The sequence below is a fragment of the Capricornis sumatraensis genome, chromosome 18, assembly GCF_032405125.1.
Source record: "Capricornis sumatraensis isolate serow.1 chromosome 18, serow.2, whole genome shotgun sequence".
In the NCBI taxonomy this organism is placed as follows: domain Eukaryota; kingdom Metazoa; phylum Chordata; class Mammalia; order Artiodactyla; family Bovidae; genus Capricornis; species Capricornis sumatraensis.
In genome coordinates, this window is record NC_091086.1 from 15,287,648 (window position 1) to 15,310,164 (window position 22,517).

Genomic DNA, 22,517 nt, shown 5'->3' on the forward strand with positions numbered 1-22,517 from the left:
CCACACATGTTCCAAACAACCCAATTGAAAAATGGGCAGAAGACCTAAAAAGATGTTTCTCCAAAGAAGACAGACAGATGGCTAAAGGCATGTGAAAAGATGCTCAACATTGCTAATTATGAGAGAAATGTATATCAAAACTACAATGAGGTATCACCTCACAGTGATCAGAATGGCCATTATCAAAAAGTCTACAAATAACAAATGCTGGAGAGGGTGTGGAAAAAGGGAACCTTTCTACACTGTTGGTGGGAATATAAGTTGGTACAGCCACTATGGAGAACAGTATGGGATTTCCTTATAAGCTAAAAGAGTTACCATATGATTCATCAACTGCACTTCTGGGCATACATTCTGAAAAGACAATGACTCTAATTTGAAAAGATACATGCACCCCAAGGTTTTTTGAAGCACTATTTACAGTAGACAAGACATAGAAGCAACCTAAATGTTGCAATCAACAGTAATAAGAGGAGGCGTGTGTGTGTATGTGTGTGTGTGTGTATGTAATGAAATACTACTTAGACATAAAAAATAATGAAATAATGTCATTTGTGGTAACATGGATGAACCTAGAGATTATCATATTAAGTAAGTAAAAGTTATGGTTTTTCCAGTGGTCATGTGTGGATGTGAGAGTTGGACTATAAAGAAAGCTGAGTGCCAAAGAATTGATGCTTTTGAACTGTGGTGTTGGAGAAGACTATTGAGAGTCCCTTGCACTGCAAGGAGATCAAACCAGTCCATCCTAAAGGAAATCAGTCCTGAATATTCAGTGGAAGGACTAATGCTGAAGCTGAAACTCCAATACTTTGGCCACCTGATGCAAATAACTGCTGCTGCTGCTAAGTCGCTTCAGTTGTGTCTGACTCTGTGCCACCCCATAGACGGCAGCCCACCAGGCTCCCCCATCCCTGGGATTCTTCAGGCAAGAACACTGGACTGGGTTGCCATTTCCTTCTCCAATGCATGAAGGTGAAAAGAGAAAGTGAAGTCGCTCAGTCATGTCTGACTCTTAGCGACCCCATGGACTGCAGCCTACCAGGCTCCTCCGCCCATGGGATTTTCCAGGCATGAGTACTGGAGTGGGGTGCCATTGCCTTCTCCGGCAAATAACTGACTCCTTGGAAAATACCCTAATGCAGGAAAAGATTGAAGGCAGGAGGAGAAGGGGATGACAGAGGATGAGATGGTTGGATGGCATCACTGACTCGATGGACATGAGTTTGAGCAGGCTCCGGGAGTTGGTGATGGACAGGGAAGCCTGGCGTGCTGCAGTCCATTGTGTTGCAAAGAGTTGGACACAACTGAGTGACTGAACTGACTGACTGAAGTCAGAGAAAGACAAATATCATATGATATCACTTATATATGGAATCTAAAAAAAAAATGATACAAATGAACTTATTTGCAAAACAGGAACTAACTCATAGACCTAGAAAACAAACCATGATTATCCAGGGGAAAGGGCAGGAGAGGGATGAATTAGAAGCTTGAAACTGACAGATACACACTACCATATATAAAACAGATAAACAGCAAGGTCCTACTATATTTCCCAGGAAGTTATAACAGAAAAGAATCTGAAGAGGAATATATATCTGTGTGTGTGTGTGGTGTTGGAGAAGACTCTTGAGAGTCCCTTGGACTGCAAGGAGATCCAACCAGTCCATTCTGAAGGAGATCAGCCCCCGGATTTCTTTGGAAGGAATGATCTAAAGCTGAAACTCCAGTACTTTGGCCACCTCATGGGAAGAGTTGACTCATTGGAAAAGACTCTGATGGTGGGAGGGATTGGGGGCAGGAGGAGAAGGGGACGACAGAGGATGAGATGGCTGGATGGCATCACCAATTCCATGGACGTGAGTCTGAGTGAACTCTGGGAGTTTGTGATAGGGAGGCCTGGGGTGCTGTGATTCATGGGGTTGCAAAGAGTCGGACATGACTGAGCAACTGAACTGAACTGAACTGATACATACGTACATATACATGTATATATATGCAAAAGTGAAAGTGTTAGTTGCTCAGTCTTGTCCAACTTTTTGCGACCCCGTGGACTGTAGCCCTCCAGGCTCCTCGGTCCATGGAATTTTCCAGGCAAGAACACTGGAGTGGGTAGCCAATCCCTTCTCCAGGAACTCTTCCTGATCCAAGGATCGAACCTGGGTCTCCTGGATTGTAGGCAGATTCTTTACCATCTGAGCCACCAGGGAAGTCCCACATATGTAAATAACTAAATCATTTTGTTGTACACCAGAAACTAACACAACTGTATATCAGCTATACTTCAATAAAACAAATAAGTGACTGCACATGCTTCGTCCTTCTCCGGGGCCGTCGCCCCCCTCTCAGCACCCAGAGCCTGCTTCCTGACCTGTGGCCTCCCAGGAGGGGCTTGCTGCTGCTCCATCTACCTGTGCACATGTTCCGCGGGTATCGCTGGGTGATTCCCAAGTTCCAAACTCTGAGCCTTTCGGGGAGGGGCTGGCAGGGCCCTGTGAGCGAGGCCCCAGCTTGAGGGTCAAGGTTGGTGCAGATGAGGCTACATCATGAATGCCGACTTTGCCCTTACTCTGCATCCTCTAAGTCTACCTGTAGGAATTACAAATTCAAGAGAAGAGAAAAAGAAAAAAAAAAATTCCCTGCAGAAAGCATAAGTGAAAAAGCCACCCTCCAGTTCTAACAGCATCTGGATGTGACAGGGAAAGGCACTTGGACCTCACAAGCCAGGGCAGTATCTGGATGAGGTGTGCAGGTTTTATGTCATTAAAACAAGCAACCCACATTCAAGCGTCACTGCAGAGTTTGCAAAGCACCGTTCCCACACACACCATTAAATACACGTCTTAGAAAAATATCCAAGAAATGAAGCTCAGGAACTGGGGCAAATTAAAAGTGAAATTTGCAATTATGTAAGCCATTCAGGCAGAGAAGGCAATGGCACCCCACTCCAGGACTCTTGCCTGGAAAATCCCATGGACGGAGGAGTCTGGTGGGTTGCAGTCCATGAGGTCGCTAAGAGTTGGACACAACTGAGCGACTTCACTTTCAGTTTTCACTTTCACGCATTGGAGAAGGAAATGGCAACCCACTCCAGTGTTCTTGCCTGGAGAATCCCAGGGACAGGGGAGCCTGGTGGGCTGCCGTCTATGGGGTGGCACAGAGTTGGACACGACTGAAGCGACTTAGCAGCAGTAGCAGCGGCAAGCCATTCAGGGGGCTTCCCAGGTGGCTTAGTGGTAAAGAACTCACCTGCCAATGCGGGAGAAATGGGTTTGATCCCCAGAGAAGGAAATGGCAACCCACTCCAGTATTCTTGCCTGGAAAACTCCACGGACAGAGGAGGCCGGCGGGCTACAGTCCACGGAGTCACAGAAGAGTTGGACACGACTTAGCGACTAAACAACAGGAAGCCATCCAGGGACCCCACATCAAACAATGCCTTAATGTTCCACAGGTTGCTGGCTTGAGGTCCAGGTTCTAGATTTCCTTTTGAGTTCTTTCTTTCCAGAAGGTGTATCCATCTCCCTACTGTCCTCTGATGGCACTTTTCTTCTCCAGCCCCACCCAGGGCTGTGACATACATCTGTGCAGGTTGTCCCCAGCACAGCTGTGGGGCATGCGGGGAGGCGTTCACATCAAAGTCTGCTTGAGTCAGACCATCGATTCTTAAACTCAGCTGCACATCGGACTCACTTGGGGGACTGTAAACATTATTGATGTCTAGGTCCCTCCTCCTCTGATTTAACGGGTCTAGGTGCAGTCTGGGCACTGGAATTTTTAGGCTGCTCAGGAGATTTTACTATGCAGCCATGTGTGAGCACCACTGGCTTAGACTAGCTAAGAATGGCATCCCTTGAGGATGCGTGCAGTACAACCTGCTAACCCTTCCTCTCGGCCCTGCTTGCCCCCAGACGTGATCTGCAATGACCCAAACTCGCTAGTGGGAGAGATCACAGGATAAATACACACTTTTCTGCCATTTGAGTCATGTGTTCCCTGGGACTGGGATTGAGGTTAAGGAAAGCTTGGGTTCTGATCTCTGAGCCTTTGAAGGCTCTCTTACACTTCCTGCATCCTTCTGAGGGACAAGGGAGAGGCAGGGGTCTAATCCTGCTGAAAACAGGGAGTATTTCAAGCCTGGTTTTGGAGGCTGCCCAACTCCGGTGCTCTGCCCAGGGTGAGCATGCTGTTTTGATCGCCTGGCTGAGAGAGTGATTTAGGTCCTCAGAAGAATCTGGCTTATTTCCCCTGGTACCTAGGTCATTCCCTGATTATAAATCAACCACTGTTAGCAGCTGCATTTCGCTCTCCCAGACCACAAGGGAACTGTGCAGTCTTTACTGAATTAGCACCTTAATTGCACTAAATATAGCTCTAATGCCCACAAAGAAGTTATGGCAGCTCCCAAAGGTGTCTGGCTTCCCACCCTCCCCCCTTACCAACCTCCTCTCCAAACTCAAGGAGCAGGTTAAACTCTGAACAATTCAGACTTGCTAAATCACAAGCATAAGTCACTTTGTTTTGCATAAGTCAATATCACCAGCTCCTGCCATCTGAATTTAATGTCACCGTTTCCACAACAAATAATGTCCTTCAAGGGGGACAAAGTGGGAGACCAGAAATCCCATAAACACCCAGAGGAATGAGACAAATACGTGACACCAGCAAATCCACGGAGTCGAGGTTCAGTCAAAAAGCTCGCCTGTTTTACAGCCTGGATGCTCTGTAACTCACCGATGCTCCCCGCTGATGACTGCATCTGTCCTTCTAAACTTACAAGTTGAACCTCTTTGGCTGAAACCTTGCATCTGGCATGTATATTTATACTTGGCATTTCAGAATTAATATTTTTGGTTCAGCAGAGGGATCTAAAAGAAGCAGTTTCTGAAAAGTTCCAAATTCCTGAGCAGATATTTGAATCTGCCTGGAGTGAGTGAGAGAGAGAGAAAACCAAGTATGGAAGAGCCTGATAGTCATTACTCAGTATCTGTTCTACTCTTTTCCCTTTGCACTGGAAAACAGTATGTTTCTTTTTAATTTTAACTTTTTAATGCCAAAAACATTCTGTGTTGGTGTACAGCCGATTAACATTGTTGAATTGTTGAAACAATCACCAGAGTTTCAGGTGAACAACAGTAATTTTTAAAAATTACATTTCCCAGATGTCCTTGCAACTTGGTAAGGCCACAGACCAAATTCTGCTCAAAGAATCAGAAGTGGAAGTATGACGTGGAACTTCCAGAAACTCTTGGAAAGAATCAAGTCAGATAGGAAGTGTGTCCTTTTTTCCTTTTCTTTTTCTCCTTCCTTCTTGACTGTAGACGTAACACTGGAGCTTCAGTAGCTATCATGGACCATGAGATGCCTTTGAAGAGGAAAGCCAGGTACTGAACGAAGAAGGCAGAAAAATAAGCCACTGATGATGTAATACAAAGGATAAGCCTTGTGTTATTACTATCCATCTCAGGATTTATTATATGTGAGAAAGAAATGTTTATTTAGGGTTTTTATTTATATGAAAACAAAGCTAGTCCAAATTGATAGCAAAGGAAAGTCATTCCTTATACCATGTCAGTACATTTTTGCCCAAGTTAGTCCATCTGCTAAAGTGAATAACTTGATTTGAGAGCTTGGACATGATTCTTTCCTGTGCTCAGCAAGGTTAAGCCATGTGCCTAAGGTTACGCAGCTTACTTATTAAGAGGCAGAGGTGCTACGCCTTTACATAAGTCTGCTGTCTCTGTCAGGGGAGCATGAGTCAGTAAATACAACTCTGTAGGGTTTGCAGTTTTTCATCAACAATATTATGTTTAAGCCTCAGTAGGCTGTGCAGGTCAGCTCTGGCCTGAATCCATCCCAAGCCCAATGAGCTGGGGAGACTTTTGTTTACCTCAAAGATGCTGAGCCTGCTTGGAATCTACTGGATTCTGTGAGTAAGGCTTCTGTGTGTCTCTCTTTCATCCAGCCCCCAGCTACGATGCCCCCATGTAAATGGTAATAGACTCTGTATAACAGGAGACTGTTGAAGTTCTGCAGAAAGTTGTCTTTGCTTAGAGGATTTCAATTATAGGTGGTTCGATGCACAAGGTGGGTTGCCTTCCTACAACTGGACTTTGAAATCCAGCCAGTTACTGTGCTAACAATGTAGCGTGAGAGAGCCTTCAACAACTGACATGGCTAATTGGCAGCATGAGATATGTCAACCCATCAAAATGAAAGAGAAGGAAGAGGAAAGCCTTTTTGTTTATTTGGGCCATTCTGGTTCAATGAGTGTGGGTGATGATGAAATGTATTCAAGAGAACTTTAAGTCACGCCCAGGAAATATCAATGAGGGGACAAGCTGTCTGCTTTTCTCTCCATACTCCAAACAGTCTGTTTTCCTAACGTGGAGCAGAGCTGTGAGGGCAGGTTAGGTCCTGGAGTGAAGCAGTTTCCTCGATGGACCACAAGGGCTCTGGGGGCACGAGTACACAGTGCTTGGTTCCCTGCCTGCCAATAGGATGGGCTTCCGAAATGTTTGTCACTCAAAGAGTTGAATGAATCCCTGAGTACCTGCAATACTAACCCTGAAACATGCTTTTTCAGCATCACACCTTAAGACAGTGGTTGACGTGAGAATAAAACCCACGGAAATACCTTTGAAATAGTTATATCATCCACATAAAGATGGCTCCTTTGTGGCTGGCCTTAGTATTTTGGCACACTTAAAGGAGGCAGGATTAGATTCTGTAGAACACAGCAGAACCTATTTCTCTCATTTATTTATTTACCATGTGTCTTGAGGGATCTTAGTTCTCTGAGTGGGGATTGAACTCATGCCCCTAAAATGGAAGTTCAAGAGTCTTAACTATAGGACCACCAGGGAATTCCCATATTACTCTCTAATTAAGAATAAAAAATCTTTGTTGAAGTTGTTACAATATTGCTTCTGTTCTATCTCTTAGTTTCTTTGGCCCTGAGGCATGTGGATCTTAGCTCCCTGAGCCAGGATGGAACCCACACCCCTTGCATTGGAAGGCAAAGTCTTAACTACTAGACCTCCAGGGAAGTCCCTTTCTCTCTAATTTAAAAGAACTCTTAAGTAAGTTACCAGGCAGCATCATAGTCACTGGGGACCCAGCCGTCTTCTGTCTTTCTATTCCATCTTTGTAACTTCCATCTTCAAGGTCATCTCACTGTTCAAGACAACTGCTGAAGATTCTGTGATTATATATAAGTTGTGTCTTCAAGGAAGAAAAACGAAAAGTCAAGAAATGAATTCCCCAGCTATCTGTTTTCTAGGCAGTCTTCAAGGAACCCCCTTCCATAAACTTTTACTTATATCCAGTTAGCCAGAACTTAGTCATATGGCCAAACGTTGCTGCAAAGGAGGCTGGGAACTGTAGTCTTTTACAGGGCACTTGACCACCTCCCCCTGTAATAATATATTCCAGCAGTTCTCAACCTTTTTGGTCTTGAAAACCTTTTATACCTGTGAAATTTACTGAGGTGCCCAAAGAATTTTTGTTTATGGACTATCAGTATTTCCTATTTACCTTGTTAGAAATTAAAATTTAAAAAGGATAAAATATTCATTTAAAAATTATAATCCATGTGTCAAATCATCACATTGTACACTTTAGATATCTTACAATTTTTTGTCAATTATACCTCAGTAAAACTAGGAAAAAAATTAAAACAACTCCAGAACCTTCAAAAATATTTAAAAATGAAAATTACAAGTATTATAAACCTTTTATGTATTAGACTATTTTTCCAAAGCAAAAAAAAAAATGAGAAATGATATTGTTTTCCATTTTTGCAAAGTTTTTATTATCTTACTTAACAGAAAATAGACTCTCATATCTTATATCTGCTTCTACACTGAATCTGTTGCATATGTTGTTTTGATTGAATTTTATGAAGAGAATTTGGCCTCACACAGATTATGGTAGGAATATGTAGAAGTATTTTAAAAGCATTTCAGATAATTCTGTATATTATTCTTGGATACTAGACCAAAACCTAGGTGGTAATTTCTGAAAGGTTAGTTGCTGTGTGGAATCTGAAATTGTATCAATGAACATTTTGTACTGTTACATTAAAATCCATTGGTCTGTCTTGCACTCTGGATGCATTTTCCCCACAAATGATTTTGTAATATCCTGTAGTGGTTGTGTGGAAAATATTAGTTCACTGAGTTATACAGACCTTTCAAATGTTGAAGCATTTCATTATATAAATTTTTAGAAATTACCATTTAAAATATCAGTGCTGATCTGTAAAGAAAAGTCCACTTTTAGAGAAACTGTCAAGTTCATGATGATAAATAGAAGGTTTCAGAAATTCTAATTTTCACTTGAAAGGTTGAAAGTTCTCATTGGCAACAAATACTGTCAGTTATTTCCCTTGGAGTGACACGCTCACTTTGTTCAGTTTTCAAAACATGTCTGCTAAATGCACAAATGAATGATGCTGATGCCTCCTGCCACAGGCCTTCAAGGACCACAGGGTGAGCTAGGAAGTCAGTTGCAGTAACTTGAGCACAGGGACCAGAAAGGTGACCCACAAGGGTGAGCCCCATGGCCTCTGAAGGGCTCTAATGAGGCACAGACACCTCCAGCCTAAACCTGTCCTCTGTGCTTTGCAGACAGAGCTTTCTGTTTCCCCTTTGCAACCTATTTGCCTCCTGAAAAATCCCAAGCATGTTTGTGGGGCTCCTGTTCAATCTGTTGAGGGGTCAGGGCATCCTTCCTGGCTGAAGTGGGATCAAACCAGCCCCACAGGCCCTGGAGGAGGAGTCCCAGACAGATTCCAGGAAGGAAGAGGGCAGGGGCAGCTGCTGCAGACACAGTTTCCTCTCACACCCACTTGGGGAGGCAGGGGGGGTGCAAAGGTGATCCCTGGGGCTCCTTCTGGTGCGGAACCGGTTTACTTAGGTGGCTTTGAAGGTACACTGGTGGTGGCTCCTTGGTAAGTGAATGGCTGTCTGCTGTGAACAGTTCTTCCCAGTGTGAAGAAGGTGGGGTTGAAACAAAACATCAAAGAAAGAACCATGTGGAATCAGATTGCTGACTCTGTGTGCTGCTGTTGTATTGACGTTGGTTAGTGTTTTATCCCAGGGACAGAGGACTTTAGCAACATGTATGTGTGAAAATTCTTCCACATACATAGTGAAAACTGTTCTTTCTCCCAGAGACTTTGTATGTATGTGTCTATGTAGAAGTGTTATTCATGTTGTATCGCATTGTGTCCATCTGTATATCACATTTGTTCCTATGTGTCTTGTGTGTTTGTTACATATATGAGCAACAGTGGCAATGAAAATCATTTACTCGAGGACTCAAGAAGATGAAAAGTGAAAGTCACTCAGTTGTGTCCGACTCTTTGCGACTTCATACACTATACAGTCCATGGAATTCTCCAGGCCAGAATACTGGAGTGGGTAGCCTTTCCCTTCTCCAGGGGATCTTCCCAACCCAGGGATCAAACCCAGGTCTCCCGCATTGAACATTAAAAACATTAAAAGCACATGGAGGAAAAAAGTGTATTCTGTAGTGGAAATGCACACATAGAGAATAGACTTGACCCAGTAGGGGAAGCAGAGGGTGGGGTGAATGGAGAGGGTAGCATGGAAACATATACATTACCGTATATAAAATTGGTAGCAAGTGGGAATTTGCTGTGGGACACAGGGAGCTCAACCCAGTGCTCTGTGACAACCTAGGAGGGTGGGAGTAGGGGGGGAGATGGGGGGGGCTCAGGAGGGAGGGGACATATGTATATCTGTTGTGGATTCATCTTGATGCAAGGCAGAAACCAACACAATATTGTTAAGTGATTATCATCCCATCAGAAAAGAAAAGTACATGGAGATAGATCATTTCGTTCTCTTCTTGTATTCTAAAAATAATTTTAGGAACAGGAAATACATGAACTTGGTAGAAAAACTATTAACCAGCATGAATTAAAGTGATAAAGGAGTCTCCCATCCTCTGCCACAGACATAATTATTACCAGTTCTAGGTCTTCTTTAAGAGATGTTCTATATATTTAAAGAAGAGTATACACACACATACCCCCTTTTAAAAAAAATGTGTTCTTTTAAACGAATGAAAGGTTAGAACGGGAAAATCACATCTTCATTTCCAGCCCCTTCTGTGTAAGCGTGGATTCTAGCATACGTATTTGTGTCTTATGATTTACATGTGTAGGTTCTGTGCTGGAGGACAAATTCTTCGTTACAAGAAAACTTCTGGAACCTAGGAAACTGACTTCCTTCCCAGTTCACCTGGTTGTTAATCTTCCTAAAAGCTCAAGACAAATAAAATCCCCGTATCTGAGACCTTTGTGGATCCCAGAAGCAGGTGAGAATCATTCCCATGGAATTGTCTTCACTTTCTGACTTGTCGTCAATTCTTAGGAGCAATCCAGGAAAGGTTTATTTAGTACAGCTCTCTGTTGATTTTATAACCAACTGCTGACTGCTTGGGACATAAAATCTTGATGATTTACAGGTAGTGAGTGGGTAAGAAATCCGTAAATCACATTCTATAATAAAAGAGTGTAGGTGAACAGACAAACACACACACACACATACACACCTTCAAAGGAAGAGTTGTAGGTAAGACCAGAAAATACATTAGTTTTTAATTTGAGGATTGAGAACTCACAGGTAAGAGGCCCACAGTCAGTAGCCTCAGAGAGCTCAGTTATACCAGGTGATGGTACAACTTTTTTAGTGTAGAATGAGAGGTTTTGTTTCTTAAAGAGGAGACACTGGTTCTCACTTTTGAAATGTTCAGAGGAGCTTTTATGGTCTCTGGAGGAAAAAACTTTTTCCAACCAAGCCAAAGATGCTTATGATTATCAGTTTTCTGATACTGAAACTCTTGAAATTATTATGCAACAGATACTTCTCCAACACTTGAAGATCTTTCTCTCTTCATGAAAATTATTTTCTAGGACAATGTTTGGAAAAAAAATCTCTAATAATATGATAAAAGTAGAAAAAAATAAGTTTCTAATTCCAGTGGAGTCCTAGAGTTTCAGGGAACTTCAGAGAGGGAAATATGAATTGAAAAAAATCTTGAAAAACATTTTTGTTTGGAAAGCGAAATTTAATAAATATGACTCTGCTATCATGTCATGCCACCTCTCTAACTCTCAAAATATAGTATAATGTAGAGAGAACTTTAGGATCCATTTAGCCAAAAGCCAATCTCATTTGGATACTGATTCAAACAAAACAAAGCAGTAAAAAAAAAAATTAAATAAAATAGAGAAAATCAAGAAGGTTGAATATTGACTCAATATTTGAAGACATTAAGGGATTATAAATTTTGAGGGTGTAACAACAGTGTTGCATTTTTTTGGAGCCTTTATCTTTTAAAGCTACACAGTGAAATTTTTTAGGATGAAATGACTTTATGGTTTGAGTTTGCTTTTTAAATATCCAGTTGGGAGGGGAGGATGAAAGAAGTAAGACTGGCCATGAGTTGAGGAAGGTGAGGGCTACAGAGCGTTTCATATACTATTCTCTCTACGATTCTACTTCTTTGAAATTTTTCATAATAAAAGGAGCTAAGTTGAACTATTTGTTGTCTATTTGAAAAGTTCTTCATTTATTCATTTCACATTGATTATTCAATAGGAGAGCGACTTCACTTTCACTTTTTACTTTCATGCATTGGAGAAGGCAATGGCAACCCAGTCCAGTACTCTTGCCTGGAAAATCCCAGGGACGGGGGAGCCTGGTGGGCTGCCGTCTCTGGGGTCCCACAGAATCGGACACGACTGAAGCAGCTTAGCAGCAGCAGCACTCAGTAGGAACTCAGTGTCAGTTATATGGAGGCCTTTGCAGGAGGACTTTAGTAGCTGCCAAGGGGTGTGGGCAGTAGGCTCTGCAGGCAGTGCCTGGCTATGAGGTGCTTCTGAGGTGAGACACACCAGCACCCCCTCCAGGCTGTGGGGCTTCTGCTTAGCGTCACTCCGCTGACCTGACACTCAACACGGCTGCTGAGGAGCCCAGAAGTGGGAAGCTGAAGACAGATACCCAAGGCCAGCTCATCACAAACAGCAGTTTATTTTTATACTGTACCTCCCACCCCACCCCACCCCCAAAATGTGGGGTGAGCATTTAAAAAGCTGTTTTGGAGCAGAACCACTTCGTGCATTTGAAACTTACACTGGTGCCTGGTTCACTGAAACAAAAGGGTAACTGATGCCAGTCTCCAAAAGATACTCACCTCCCAGGGCCCGGCAGGAGGAAGTGGACGAGACCCACACTGCAGCAGAGACCTCAGCCCGAGCGGAGAAAGAAGCCTAAGAGCTTTGCGAACACTTCTTGCCTTCGGTGCCTGAGCCTCATCTTCCCAGCTCCGATGGTCCTTTCCTGCCACGTCAAGTTCCCCCCTGTCAGCAGTGTGTCAAGCCCAAAGCCCCAACCCAAACTGACTCCTGAGAGATGTTAATATTTAGTTCTTAAAAACCTGTCTCTTTTGATTGACAAGCTTTGTTTGGAATTACATGTAAATCGAAGAGGCTGACCAGCCATGGCACCCCAGCAAAGACGGAGGGTGGGGGAGAGGGTGTCTCCTGGTGCGCTGGACTTCACCAACAAGGTCAGTGTCCTACCGTTTACGCCTCTGGGTCTTGCTCTAACCAGCGAGTGTTCAGAATCAGATTGCATCCCCCTGCTCATTAGAACTCTTCGACAACTTCCCAGTAGTTCTGCAGACATAGGCTAAGGTGTTTGACAAGGCCCCGTGGGTTCTGATGGGGACACCAGAACTTTCAGCCTCTACCTACAGCCACATTCCACACCGGGGATCTCAGGGTGGACATCACAGCCGGGACCAGGCAGACCCCACGTCACTGTCCCCAGTCGTGATCCTCCACTCAGCCCTGGATGCTGGAGAGAAAATGAGTAAAGGCAGATATCCAGACAATACACCTGCAACTCTGCCAGGAGTGTGTCCTTGTTGGGCAGAGACCTGGTGTGAGTCCAGGGGCAACTCAGTGGACTTCCCATCATGTTGATCCCTGCAACCCCGAAATGAAGACAGACAGAGAGCAAGCTGGGGTTGTTTCAAAGCCAGAGAGCTGGTGGATGTGATTTCCTGGGTGTTGGGTGGCAGCTCTGTTTGGGGACTGTAGCAGCAGTGAAATATAAAGGTATACACAGCCTGCAAGTTGCCCTCCGGTACCATCTCCCAACTCCACAGTCTTGCCAGGCTCCCCCTCCTCCTCTTTGTCTAGGAGCAGCTACTGTTCCTTCGGCTCCCAGCATAGTCCCCAGAAATGCAGAGAGCCTGATGGCATGGCTGTCTGTGTAACAGTGCTCCCAGGGTTCTACAGGGCAGTGGTCCTGACTTCACTTTGGCAAGGAAGCCCTGATAATCCTTCTGACTAGTCCAAGTCCCCCTCTTATGGTTCTGGGACCAGGAATAAGTGATCAGTGTCTGTCTTCCTCTCTAGACTAGAGGCTTCACAAGAGCAAACCCACAGCTCCTGTTCTGTGGCTTTGCTTTTTCTGTGATATATCCCCACTTGATGGCCTCAGTCCTGACACAGCAGAGATGATGAGATGAGATTGTCTGCTAAGTCACGTCTGACTCTTGCGGCCCCATGAACTGGGGCCTGCCAGGCTCCTCTGTCCGTGAGATTCTCCAGGCAATACTGCAGTGGGTTGCCATGTCCTTCTCCAGGGGATTTTCCCCACCCAGGAATCTAACCCAGGTCTCCTGCATTGGAGGCATTCTTTACTGATTGAGCTACAAGGGAAGTCCGAGGGAAGACAGAGGAGATGCTCAGCAAAGAGGTGCTGAATTCCTATTCTCAGAGCCCCACCTCCCACCTTGAGCCATCAGCTCTGATGCTCTGTCTTTAAAAACATAAATTACCTCTGTGTTAGCACTTTTCTGTCTTGGGGCAGTTGGTGTTGAATGACTCTGCTGCCTGAAACTAAGCCCCACCGAGGCCGGTTCCCTGCATATCAAACTCCAAGCATCACCACGACAAACTGGCTACCCTGCCCTCCCGCCTTCCACACTCAAATATCCTTTCCGAACGCCTCTTCCCCTTTTGAGCTATCCTTGCCACTTGCCAGAACCCAAATCCAGGAATAAAAGTTGTGCGGTGAACGAGGATGAGGAGGGAGAAGGAGGAAGGTGTGTGGGCATTGACGGTGGGGACGCCACTGGCGATGCTCCACTGCGTCCCTGTCTCCAAACGTCCTCCCTGAACTGGTGGTCCTCAGGCAGGAGTCCAGCAGTTCATGAATGCGGCGAGTGTAAAGCTAGTTTCTATAAAATGAATTATGTCTTTCAATTACCTTCTAGCAGTGAACATGAAAATGAATCCTCATACACAGAGATTTCATCCCTAAGATGAAATTTGTAAGAGTACAAATCACAATAATAATATCAAGCTTATTTTAATCATATCCTTGGAAAACTAGTTATTTCTGATCAAGATTAGTAAAAATCACTCCATATACAAACACAGTACCCAGACTCTAAAGGATTGCTATGTCCTGTTTTCCTTTGGTTTGAGCTTCCCTTTCCTTACATGGCCTGTCCTTTGTAGCCTATGGAAAATACTTTTCTTTTAAGCACTGATGGTTTTATCTGTCTCTTCTAAAGTCTGTGAGTCTATCCTAGTTGTCAGTTCAGATGCTTGGAGGATAAAGGTATCGAAGAATTTTTTTTCATAAAGAGGATGAGCTTATCTTAACCATAAAGATTGCTTCTATGACTCATGGTTTTCCAGGTGTTGACACGGGGGCTCTCTTCTGATTTAACAGATCCCATCTGTGTGAAGGGAAGTGATCGTGTTCTGTTGGCCGCTGGGTCCAGCACAGATCCTGTCCTGGGGTAGCTGGGCTTCAACCTTTGCTGCAGAACTGCTGGGACCTGGTGATAACTTAAGGATTTATTGATTTCATTGTCCCATTGTCATTTATTTTGTATGTTTATTCCAGCTATCTAATACTATTCTAACAGGAGGCGTTCTTTTATTCCACCTAATTCATTTATCTTTGCAGACTTTAAGATAGCCAGAGTCCTCCAGGGACACCAGACGGCCACCAAGTTCTTACAAACATGCAGATACCCTTTATGGGCTGAGAACAGGCACTGGAAAATCTCCATTTGAGCCTGTTTTCTGCTCCCTGCTTCCTTCCCACCGCTACTCTCACTGCTGTGGAAACTCCCAAAGTCACAGCAGCAGTGATTTTCCCCTTGGCTGTGCTGTGCTCAGTTGCTCAGTCGTGTCCGACTCTTTGCAATCCCGTGGACTGTAGCCTGCGAGGCTCCTCTCTCCATGGGATTCTCCAGGCAAGTAGATTGGAGTGGGTTGCCCTGCCCTCCTCAGGTTCCCTTGGCTGCTAGAACTCAAATGAAGACACCAGTGCCTCCCAGTGGGAAAGGGATGGGTGCTGGATAAACAGGTGAAGTTCCTGATCCTGAACCATATCCAGGGGATTTCTAGCTCTATCAGAAGGACATTTCCCCAGCCCTGCCTAATTTTTACCAACCAGAGAGATTCAACCTCTCACTTCTCCCTGCCCCACCCTCCCCAAATGGTATCTGTCAAGACTTCCTGGTTAGACAGCTCTGCTGCACAGAACACTTCAGCTGTCAGCAACAAAACTAACATGTTGTGCCCTCAGCCTCACAGTCTAGTGAGAAGGGGAGCATATCTCCTCATACGGAGGAGGGGAGAAGCAGGCAGAGTCCTCGTCTCCCAGCGGTGTCTCTTCTAACTGCTCAGCATCAGGGCTGGACCTGAAATGGAAGCAGAAGGGACAAGATGCCTTACAGCCCCCAGCACGACCCTCGAAAACGATGCCACCGTCGCAGCAACAGGCCACATAGAGATCCGCAGTCTCCCACCACCTCCCTTGCAAACGGAACACAGCCATAGATTGTGACTGCCGCAGCTGGGAGGGGACCATCCGCTCTCCACATTCCCTACCTGCCATCTGCAGCGTCCACAAAGGAAGGGTAGTCCTGGTCGTCAACAAAGGCTGCATTCTCCGGAGGGTAGATGGTGTAGTACTGAGGGGGGCTTGGCATGGTGGCCGCCACCCCTCCAGGCGGTATGAGGCCACATGGGCCACATGGCTGCAGGTAGGTGGTGTTCATCCCCATAGGCTCTTGAGAGCCATAAGGAGGAGGGATATACTGTACCACAGTGGCGCCATGGAAGGTGATGGGTTGGTTGATACCAGTGAACACAAAGGATTGTCCTCCCGCCATCTGCTCCGGATCCGGGAGCCTCTCCTCACTTTCTTTGCACCACTGGCAGGACAGCATTTTGAACTTGCACACAGCAATCAGGATGAACGTCACCCCCACTGACAGCAGGATGGGCCCGAGGAGCTGGGTCCATTCGAAGTGGGAGACCCCTTGGTATTTGATCCAGCCCATGATGGTGAATGTGACCCCCACCAGTCCCAGGAAGATGCCCGAGAAGAGCAAGGTGGCCCCTGCCTTGTCGTCGTCTGACACCTGGATGTCGGCGGTGCTGGGAGTGTACGGAGTGACCGAGAACACGTTGAGAGGGAAGTCCTCCAGGCGGCTGCAGCCCTGCTCCATTCTCCTCATGCCTGCCCCAGGGCAGAGGGCTTGTGAGGGCCCCTGAGAGCAGAGCCCAGCAACCCCTGCTTCAGGTTAGTTATGGAAGAACTTTGGGCTTCTGTGGTTAACAGAGTAGAACATTCAGAGGCCTGAACTTTGTTTAGAAGAATAAAGGTCTGAGAAGTGAAGCCTGAAGCTTTCTCATAAATTTAATCAACAGTTGGAGGCCTCTGATTTGCAATTCAATGACAAGCACTCTCTCTTCCACATTCATTCATTCACTCATTCAGAAAGTTTTTACTGAGCACATTTTATGTGCCAGGAGGTACTTTTTTTAGATGTGTCAGGGGCTGCTCCAAGACTCTGTTTTGCTGTTGTTTAATTGCTAAGTTGTGTCTAACTCTTTGTGATCGCATGGACTGTAGCCTGTCAGGCGCCTCTGTCCATGGGATTTCTGCAAAATTACTGCAGTAGACAACCCTTTCCTTCTCCAGGGGATTTTCCCCACCCAGGGATCAAACCCTTGTCTCCTGCATTGGCAGGCATTGGGAGGTGGAGTCTTTGCTGCTAAGCCATCAGGGAAGCTCTGCTCACACCCTGCCCAAACCAAGACTGTAGAAAGGGCAGAGGACCTCCAGGGCTCTGGGTTGTGCAGGGGCCCTAGATGTGTCCACCACGTGCTCAGGAATCTACCCCAACTTGCCTGCTGGGTCAGCTCACTGGAAATAAGCAGAGACCTGTTTGAGGATGGTCTGTTTTCCTCCCCACCTCAGGAACCTCTAGTTGTGACGACACAAACTTTCACAGCAAGTCTCGCAGAGTCCTGAGGTCCTGCTCTTTCCTGACCAGCTCCAAGTGGCTTTGCTGTCAGCATCTGGGGAGCAGTTGCTGCTGTGTGAGAGGAGAAGCCTTTCCATGCACTGCGTCATTGGCAGAGAATCGGGTATGACCAAGCTCATTTTGGGAAGAATACTTGCCCTTCCATGACATGATCTGTCATTCATAACCGCAGGACTTAAGAACAGTCCCATCGATATTATTTTAAAAGATTTTTTTGATGTGGACCCTTTTAAAAGTCTTTATTGAATTTGTTACAATATAACTTCTGTTTCATGTTTTGGTTATTTTGGCCACAGGGCTTGTGGGATCTTAGGTCCCCGACCAGGGATGGAACCCAACACCCCCTGCATTGGAAGAATGGAGTCTTAAGCCCTGGACTGCAGGGAAGTGCCCAGGCCCACCAGTTTCATCTTTCATGGAATGGTAACTATAGCCCTGTTCCTGTCTCCAAACAGATGTCTCTCTTCAGTGGTTAAATATTATATCCGCTCCCTTTTGCAGGCATGAGCTCAAGGTCCAGGAAGAGTTGTCCTCTTGCCCTATGGTAGGGCTTCCCAAACTTGCTTGATGATAAAAATCACCTGGGCCGCTATTTTAACTGGCAACATCTGAGTTCTCACCTTAGCTCAACAGAACTAACATTTCCAAGGGAGGAAACATGCCCCAGGTGGCTCTTATCATCAGGAATCTCTGGAAACCCCACGTTAATCCCAAGTGCTCCTGGGAAAGCAGGGGGCTTTTCTCCCCTCCAAAATGCCTCTCCCTGCCACGGGACGAGGCTTGTGACCAGCCTCACTGCCAAACAGACCGGAAGGCAAGGCAATAACCCTCTCAGGTGTCTCCCTGCAAGCGTCCTCGAGCAGCAAGGGTGGAGCATTGTTGCAGTAGGTGTGGTCTGCCCTTTTTCCCACTGGGCTAGGTCAGAGATCCAGGGCAGCCAACTTTTCTGTTAATCATGAAAATTCTGGTCAGCTCGCCTGACTCTCTTTTCAGGCGCTTAACCCCTGAGTTAACAGTTGGGCTCTGAAAACGTTCTAAACCCTTCAGCTCATGTTTCCCGTTTGTCTTTGGCTACAGCCACTTGCAGTTAAGATAAGAACTGAACTCTCAGCAACCCGGGGACTGTCCATACATTTCTCTAGGCTAGAATACGCCAGGGGATCTTCCCAACCCAGGGATCGAATCCAGGTCTCCTGCACTGAAGGCAGATTCTTTACAAGCTGAGCCACAAGGGAAGCCAAGATAAGAACTGGAAACATGGAAAGGGTAGGCAAGAGAGATCAACTTCCTCCAAACAGCCCTTGAATCCAAAACTAGAATGGCTTCCAGAGCACACGGGTAAGAAAATCCTAGTTGTACTTTCTTTTTATTTCATTTATTTTTAATTGAGGTGTAGTTGATTTACAGTATTGTATTAGTTTCAGGTTACAACAGAGTGATTAAAGATTGTATAGACGATACTCTGAAGTCATTATGAAATACTGGCTTTCCTCCCTGTGCTGCAGTTTGTCCTTGTTGCTTCTTTATTTAATATATGGTATTTTGTACCTCTTAATCCCCTGCCCCTGTCTTGTCCCTGCCCCATTCCCTCTCCCTGCTGGTAGCTACTGGTTTGTTCTTTATACCCACAAGTCTGTTTCTGTTTTGCTCTCTTCATTCATTTGCTTTATTTTTTTTTCAATTCCACATATAAATGATAGCATACAGTATTTGTGTTTCTTGGCTGACTTATTTTACTGAGTGTAATATCCTCCAATTCCATTTGTGTTGTTGCAAATGGTAATTTTCATTCTTTTTTATGGCTAAGTAATATTCAGTTTAGTCGCTCAGTCGTGTCTGACTCTTTGCGACCCCATGAATCGCAGCACACCAGGCCTCCCTGTCCATCACCAACTCTCGGAGTTCACTCAGACTCGCGTCCATCGAGTCGGTGATGCCATCCAGCCATCTCATCCTCTGTTGTCCCCTTCTCCTCTTGCCCCCAATCCCTCCCAGCATCAGAGTCTTTTCCAATGAGTCAGCTCTTCACATGAGATGGCCAAAGTACTGGAGTTTCAGCTTTAGCATCATGCCTTCCAAAGAAATCCCAGGGTTGATCTCCTTCAGAATGGACTGGTTGGATCTCCTTGCAGTCCAAGGGACTCTCAGGAGTCTTCTCCAACACCACAGTTCAAAAGCATCAATTCTTTGGCCCTCAGCCTTCTTCACGGTCCAACTCTCACATCCATACATGACCACTGGAAAAACCATAGCCTTGACTAGACGGACCTTAGTCGGGAAAGTAATGTCTCTGCTTTTGAATATGCTATCTAGGTTGGTCATAACTTTTCTTCCAAGGAGTAAGCGTCTTTTAATTTCATGGCTGCAATCACCATCTGCAGTGATTTTGGAGCCCCCCAAAATAAAGTCTGCCACTGTTTCCACTGTTTCCCCATCTCTTTCCCATGGAGTGATGGGACCAGATGCCATGATCTTCGTGTTCTGAATGTTGAGCTTTAAGCCAACTTTTTCACTCTCCTCTTTTACTTTCATCAAGAGGCTTTTTAGTTCCTCTTCACTTTCTGCCATAAGGGTGGTGTCATCTGCATTATCTACAGATGACAATATTTACATTATTTATATATATATTTCATATTCTTTATCTACTGATCTGTTCATGGACACTTAAGCTACTTCCATATCTTGGCTACTGTAAATAATGCTTCTGTGAAAGTTGAGGTGCATTTATCTTTTTATTGAAGTATAGTTGATTTACAATATTGTGTTTCCAGTGTATAGCAAGGGATTTAGTTATACATATTTTTCAGATGATTTTCCTCTATAGGTTATTATAAGATATTGAATATTGTTCCCCATGCTATACACTAAATCTGTTTTGTATGTAGAAGTTTGTATCTGTTAACCCCATATTACTAATTTATCCCCCTCCACACACCCTTCCTCTTTTGTAATCATAAGTTTGTTTTCTGGGTCTGTGAGTCTTTTTCTGTTTGGTGCATGTACCTTTTTGAATTACTGTTTTCCTTTTCTTTGGATATATACCCAGAGGCAGAATTGCTGGGTCATATTATAGTTCTATTTTTAGTTTTTTGAGGAACCTCTGTACTGCACCAGTTTACATTCCCACCAACAGTGTAGGAGGATTCCATTTTCTCCACCTTCTAATGTGTTATTTGTGTTCTTTTTCATGGTAGCGATTCTGACAGGTGTGAGGTGATGTCTCGTGGCTTTGATTTGCATTTCTCTGATTAGCAAAGTTGAGCCTCTTTTCATGTGACTGTTGACCAGGTGGCGGTTTGGGAAAATGTCTATTCATGTCTCCTCTTCATTTTTCTATTGGGTCAGGGTTTTTATATTCAGTTGTATGAGTTACGTATATATTTTGGATAATAACTCCTTGTCAGTCATATCACTTATAAATATTTCCTCCCATTCAGTAGATTATCTTTTTATTTTGTCAGTGGTTTCCTTTGCTATGCAAAAGCTTTTAAGTCCCAATCGTGTATTTTTGTTTCTTTTGCCTTAGGGGAGAGAGATTCAAAAAAGCTATTGCTATAATTTATGTCAAAGAGTGTTCTATGTTTTCTCCTAAAGATACGATGTTTTCAAATAAATTCTCCGCTCCTTTCTCTCTTGTTTCTCCTTCTGGGACCCCTATAATGTAAATGAGTATGTTTGATGTTTGTCTCGGAAGTCTCTTAAACTGTCCTTATATCTTTTTATTCTTTTTTCTGTGTTTTCCACCAACTACTCTTCTTCCAGCTCGCTAATCCATTCCTCTGTATCATTTAATCTAATGTTGACTCCTTCTAATGTATTTTTCATTTCAGTTATTGTATTCTTGGGCTCTATTTGATTCTCCTTTATCCCTTCTAATGCTCTGTAAAACTTCTCACTGTGTTCATCCATTCTTCTCCCAGGTTCTTTAATCGTCTTTATGATCATTACTTTAAACTTTTATTGAGTAAATCCACTTAACCTGGTTCTTCCTCTGGGGTTCTAGCTTGTCCCTTGATTTGGAAAATATTCTTTATGCTTTTAATTTCTACATATCTGGTAGATTGAATATATTTCCCAACATTGGAGAAGTGGTCTTTTGTAAGAAACATAGTATGTATCCCAGGATTGCACTGCTGTCTGGTCCCCAAAGCTACATCCTCTAGGGGTGCCCCGTGTGTGGGCTGCCCGGGTCTTCCTCTGGTGGTGGCTGATTGCCACAGGCAGTCTGGTAGGTGTGGCTGGCGTTCAGTCGGTTTGGCTGCCAGGCCCTGGTTTGTGTGGAAGTGGTTGGCTGCTGGTTAGGGGGGTCAGAATGCAAGGCGATTGGCTATGGAACTCTAGGGGGTGCCAGGGCTAGTTTGGTTCACTAGTGGGCAGAGTCAGGTTCTGGAGTGGGTAACTGTGGGACCAGGATTGCCAGATCTAGTGACAGCCTATTTGGTGAGTGCGGCCAGTTCTGACATAGCTGGCTGTGGGTTCCAGGGTGTCCCAAAGCTGGCATTGGCCCCCTTGTGAGAGGGACTGGATCCCAAGATGCCTGGTTGAGGAGTCCAAGGTGTCTCTAAGCTGGTGTTGCCCTGCCGGTGGGTGGGGCTGGGACCTGAGTTGTCCCAGAGCTAGAATTGGCCTGCTGGTGGGCAGAGCCAGGGCTGCAGGGGTTCTGGGCTGGCGCTGGCCCACTGGTGTGTTAGCTGTGTCCTGCAGCGGTCCTGAAGCTAGTATCCCCTTGCTGGTAGGCAGAGTTGGGGTCCAAGAGTTCCTAGGACTGGTGCCTACCCACTGGTATGCAAAGGTCCATCTAGTCAAAGCTATGGTTTTTCCAGTAGTCCTGTATGGATGTGAGAGTTGGACCATAAAGAAAGCTGAGCGCTGAAGAATTGGTGCTTTTGAACTGTGGTGTTGGAAAAAACTCTTGAGAGTTCCTTGGACTTCAAGGATATCAAACCAGTCGATCCTAAAGGAAATCAATCTTGAATATTCATGGGAAGGGCTGATACTGAAGCTGAATCTCCAATACTTTGGCCACCTGATGCAAAGAACTGACTCATTAGAAAAGACCCTGATGCTGGGAAAGATTGAAGGCCGGAGGAGCAGGGGTAAGAGAGAACGAG

At 45.0% G+C, this 22,517-nt stretch overlaps 1 protein-coding gene across 1 annotated transcript; it reads right to left on the reverse strand.

The window, feature by feature from the left end:
• Positions 1–15,665: 15,665 nt before the first annotated feature.
• Positions 15,666–16,584, reverse strand: TMEM174 (transmembrane protein 174). Its single transcript, XM_068990805.1, has 2 exons — positions 15,962–16,584; positions 15,666–15,771 (listed from the first exon to the last, which is right to left on the reverse strand). Exons 1-2 carry the CDS (start codon positions 16,582–16,584, stop codon positions 15,666–15,668), a joined length of 729 nt encoding a protein of 242 aa, XP_068846906.1.
• Positions 16,585–22,517: the final 5,933 nt, after the last annotated feature.